This window comes from Rhodamnia argentea, chromosome 3, assembly GCF_020921035.1.
Source record: "Rhodamnia argentea isolate NSW1041297 chromosome 3, ASM2092103v1, whole genome shotgun sequence".
Lineage (NCBI taxonomy): Eukaryota > Viridiplantae > Streptophyta > Magnoliopsida > Myrtales > Myrtaceae > Rhodamnia > Rhodamnia argentea.
The window spans coordinates 31,680,438-31,684,480 of record NC_063152.1 but is presented as its reverse complement, the minus strand read 5'-3'; the positions used below and the strand labels follow the sequence as shown (position 1 = coordinate 31,684,480).

Sequence of the window (4,043 nt, the reverse complement as noted above, 5' to 3'; positions counted from 1 at the left end):
TTGCCCTTCCTCGCCACAAGAGAGGGCCAATGTAGGCAAGGGTCCACCTCCAGCCACTAGCAGAAAGATAAGGGAATAAAAAAGATTATTAAAATATTATAAGAAAAATGTTCACGTTAGGGTCGGTCATACCACATGGGACTGTCGGCCATCCACGCCAGTGGTTCAATTGATAAAATGTGAAAATATTTGTGATCAAATCATCACAATCGAAAGATTTATGATTAAATTGACATAAATGCAACATTACTTTTTAGGTACTTGCTCGATTGTTTTCTACACGAGAAGCTCAAACATGATTTATTCGACTTCGGGATTGGTGCGATTGATCGGGCATCAAGAGATTTCGAACTCAGGGAAGTCGAAGGTCGCACATTCAGGAGTCGCCGACCTCGCGCAGAATCCCTTTCCGCCGAGCCAAAGTCCAGGGTCGCTCGCATGTGTCGAAAGAACGGACTTGGCCGGTCCACCGGTCCATTGAGTTTTCGAACCGTCTTCGGGGGCGGGTCTCCAGATAATTGGGCTACTGGGGCTGGCATCTTCGGATCGCGAGGAGAAAAAACAAAAAAACACGATTCGCGGGAGCAAATCTTCGGTGGAAAGGCCTTTGGAAACGAACCGAACGTGTCCGACCCCAAATTTACGAAAGAGGCTAAGGGCGCGATCTTACCTTAAAAAGGGCGTCGTGTCTCTCTCTCTTTCTCTCTCCTCATCCGATGAGATGGCAAAAGGAGTTTTCGCGAACTCGCGGATCCACCCAGAAATCCTTATCCGTTGGGAGTTGGACTCTGCTTTCCATTGCTCACCCGACACGTGTCGCCCGCCCACACACACATAGAGGCTCCAGCTCCCAACCCCCCAACCCCAAAACTCACCTTTTATAAAGGAAATAAAAGATTTGAAAAAAAAAAAGGGGGAAAAATAAAAAAAAAAAATTGAAGAAAATAAACTTCCCCGGAAATTTTTTTTTTTTTTGAAAAATTGAGATTTATCCCCTTTTCCCGTGAAGAAGAAATTCAAAAGGAAAAGCGGAATAATAATTGGAGAGAGAGAGACAGAGAAAGAAAGAAACTTCTGGAAAGGAGAGTGGAAGAAGAAGCTACACACGCACGCCCCCCCACAACTCTCGCACCTTCCTTCCTCTCTCTCTTTCCCATTTTGTCCCCACCTCCTTTGCGGGCCCCACCCCTTTTTGTTTGCCCACTTTTCCCAGAAATCCTCTTTCTTATTTTTCTAATTATCCCTCCCTTTCTTTTCCTTCCCTTTCCTTCTCGAACCCTCTCTCTTTCTCTCTCTCTCTCCATCATCATTTTCTACCCCCCACTTCCGCACGAAACTTCTAGAAACAACAAATGAAAACCTAACTCCCTCCCTCCCTCCCCACCCTCCTCGCCTCTCCGTGTGCGTGTTCGTTCCGGCGAGATTTTCTCCGACCGGCGCCGTGGTGTGGGGGTGCTCGATTTGATGGTGGTTTCCCGTGCCATCAACTTCCTCCGACCGTGATTTTCCCTGCCCGTGATAAAATTTTATCGGAGCTCCAAGACTCGCTGCTTCCCTGGTACACCTCTCCTTCTTCTTACCTTTTTTTTTATTCGTTATGCTTTGGTGCATCGTTTCTCATTGCCTGCTTAGCTGGGAATCAGAAACCGGGAAAATTCTCATCCGACGAAACGCCAGTAGATGGAGAAATAGTTTCTTTCTCCTTTTCATTTTTAGTTTTTTCTTTGTCGGTTTTTTTTTTTTTTTTCCGTAATTAAATTGGTGAGGGGAAGCTTCGGTTCTGCTGCAATGGAGGAAGCTTCGTGTGTGTTTGTTTTATGGTTCAGCGTACGATACAGGACCGTCCGCGAGCTGACTCGATTGGAGCCTTTGTCTGGTCCGGTGTCTCTCCAGGTGTGTGTCTAGGCTTCGGATCTGGGAGAGGCGGCGCCCCGTGGGGACTGATGCCGGGGGAGCAGACCGGGGATTCGCCGGCAGCCGGCGACTCGCAGAGGTCGCTTCCGACGCCCTTCCTCACCAAGACTTACCAGCTCGTGGACGATCCGGTGGTGGACGACTTGATCTCGTGGAACGAGGACGGGACGACGTTCATCGTGTGGCGCCCAGCGGAATTCGCCAGGGATTTGCTCCCCAAGTATTTCAAGCACAACAATTTCTCCAGCTTCGTTCGTCAGCTCAACACCTACGTAAGTCCGCGATTGCGATTCCCAGAACGCGATTTTTCCCATTTCCCTGGTCTTTGATTCTATTTCGGCCAAGTCTTCTTCGTGTTGATGATCACAAATCGATTGGCTTCTAGGGCTTCAGAAAGGTGGTGCCGGATCGGTGGGAGTTCGCCAATGATTGCTTCCGGAAAGGCGAGAAGGCCCTCCTCCGCGACATACAACGCAGGAAGATCTCCCCGGCGGCTGCTGCTGCCGGAACCGCTACTGTGACGGTCGCCGCCATGCCGGTCGCGGGTCTGACCGTGTCTCCGGCGAACTCCGGCGACGAGCAAGTGATCTCGTCGAGCTCTCCGCCGGTGGCCCTGGCGACCCCCGCAGTCGCCGCCGCCTCGCCGTCCGTGGTGCACCGCTCCCCGAGCTGCACAACCGCGCCAGAGCTCTTGGAGGAGAACGAGAGGCTGAAGAAGGAGAACATGCAGATGAGCCAGGAGCTGTCTCAGCTGAGAGGGTTGTGCAACAACATACTGTCGCTGATGGCGAACTACGTCTCCCGCCACTCCGACTCCTCCTCCGCCACCGTCCCGGAGGGGCAGGCTCTGGAGCTTATGCCGGCGAGACGGGCGGAGGACGGCGCAGGTCCGGCGCCGGCGGTGGAGGAGGACGAGGAGGAGGAGGAGGCCGCGACGGTTGCTCCGCGGTTGTTCGGGGTCTCGATCGGGGGCAAACGGCAGAGAGTCGAAGAGAACAACAACAGCAGCGGCAGCGGCGGAGAAGAAGAGAAGGGAGAGGCGGATCAGGTGGCGCAAGTGCCACCCGATGAGCGTGAGCCTGGGGCGGAGGTGAAATCAGAGCCGTTGGATGGGAGCAAAGATCGTCATGGAGAAGACCCGCCGTGGCTCGAGCTCGGGAAATGACAAATTCTCTCCACGTGATGTCCGTCGGATCGAGTGTGAGGGGGACCGTGACCGTTTGGAGAGCGAGTCACGTGCGGGACACGTGGGGGTGTGGGCATGGCCACGCGTCGCCCGCCGAGAGTGGGGCTCCGCTGGAACTCGGAAGGGGGCCCGTTTGTGCACGAGAGCGAAACTGGAAACTGAAACTCAGCGAAAATGCAACAAAAGTCAAAATCATATCCGCGTGCGAGAGAATGTTAAGGCAATAGAGAAAAAGCGGAGGGGAGCAGTGTGCACACGTGCGAGCGAGCGATTTTGTCCCTAATTAGAATAGGGGTGTAATATTAACGCTTTTCGGGAAAAAAAGGATGTATGAAGCTTTTTAGTGAAGGGAGCCTCTTATTTTTTTTTTAGGTGTATATATTGATATTGATTCTTGTTGACTTGATTCGCTTCATAAGTTAAGACGTACGCATCTGACTTACAGAAAATATTCTGAATTGTAAGATGGGGTTACCATTTGTAGCATGACATAATCTACGGGGAAAAGTACATTAAAAGTATCATAATTTTTGTACGGCATTCACTTTAGTGCCATAACTTTTAAAACGTTTACTTAAGTGCCATAACTTTTAAAAATTATTCACTTGAGTATCATGTTGACGTGGCCGTCGGAAAAACCGACGTGGCACGTCGAAAAAGTTACCGTAGCACGCCGGAAAGGCGACGTGGCACGCCGGAAAAGTTACTATAGCACTCAAGTAAATGATTTTGCTCCCACGTAACACTCAAGTGAACGATTTTTTAAAGTTATGGCATTTAAGTGAACGTTTTGAAAGTTATGGCACTCAAGTGAACGCCGTACACAAGTTATGACACTTCTAGTGTATTTTTCCCCATAATATACCGATTGAATAAGAATGTTAGGTTGTATTTGCTCGTCTAAATTTTTTATCCGGATGAGATTGGATATGATAAGATTTGA

The 4,043-nt window shown here is 50.3% G+C and overlaps 1 protein-coding gene across 3 annotated transcripts; it reads left to right on the top strand.

Annotated features, from left to right (window-relative positions):
* The first annotated feature begins 1,382 nt into the window (after window positions 1–1,382).
* Window positions 1,383–3,470, top strand: LOC115746525 (heat stress transcription factor B-2b). Of its 3 annotated transcripts, none has more exons than XM_048276412.1 (3): window positions 1,383–1,558; window positions 1,896–2,186; window positions 2,300–3,470. In XM_048276412.1, exons 2-3 carry the CDS (start codon window positions 1,944–1,946, stop codon window positions 3,077–3,079), a joined length of 1,023 nt encoding a protein of 340 aa, XP_048132369.1. In that variant the 5' UTR covers window positions 1,383–1,558; window positions 1,896–1,943; the 3' UTR covers window positions 3,080–3,470. The 3 variants fall into 3 exon arrangements, with proteins under 3 accessions (XP_048132369.1, XP_048132370.1, XP_030538185.1); XM_048276413.1 differs by having other exon boundaries at window positions 1,885–2,186; XM_030682325.2 differs by lacking the exon at window positions 1,383–1,558 and having other exon boundaries at window positions 1,633–2,186.
* Window positions 3,471–4,043: the final 573 nt, after the last annotated feature.

Excerpts from the sequence above, each read along its gene's own strand:
- LOC115746525 (XM_030682325.2), top strand. The coding sequence starts at position 1,818 with ATGGTTCAGCGTACGATACAGGACCGTCCGCGAGCTGACTCGATTGGA. Across the intron at positions 2,187-2,299 it reads TTCGTCAGCTCAACACCTAC|GGCTTCAGAAAGGTGGTGCC; the intron begins GTAAGTCCGCGA and ends ATTGGCTTCTAG.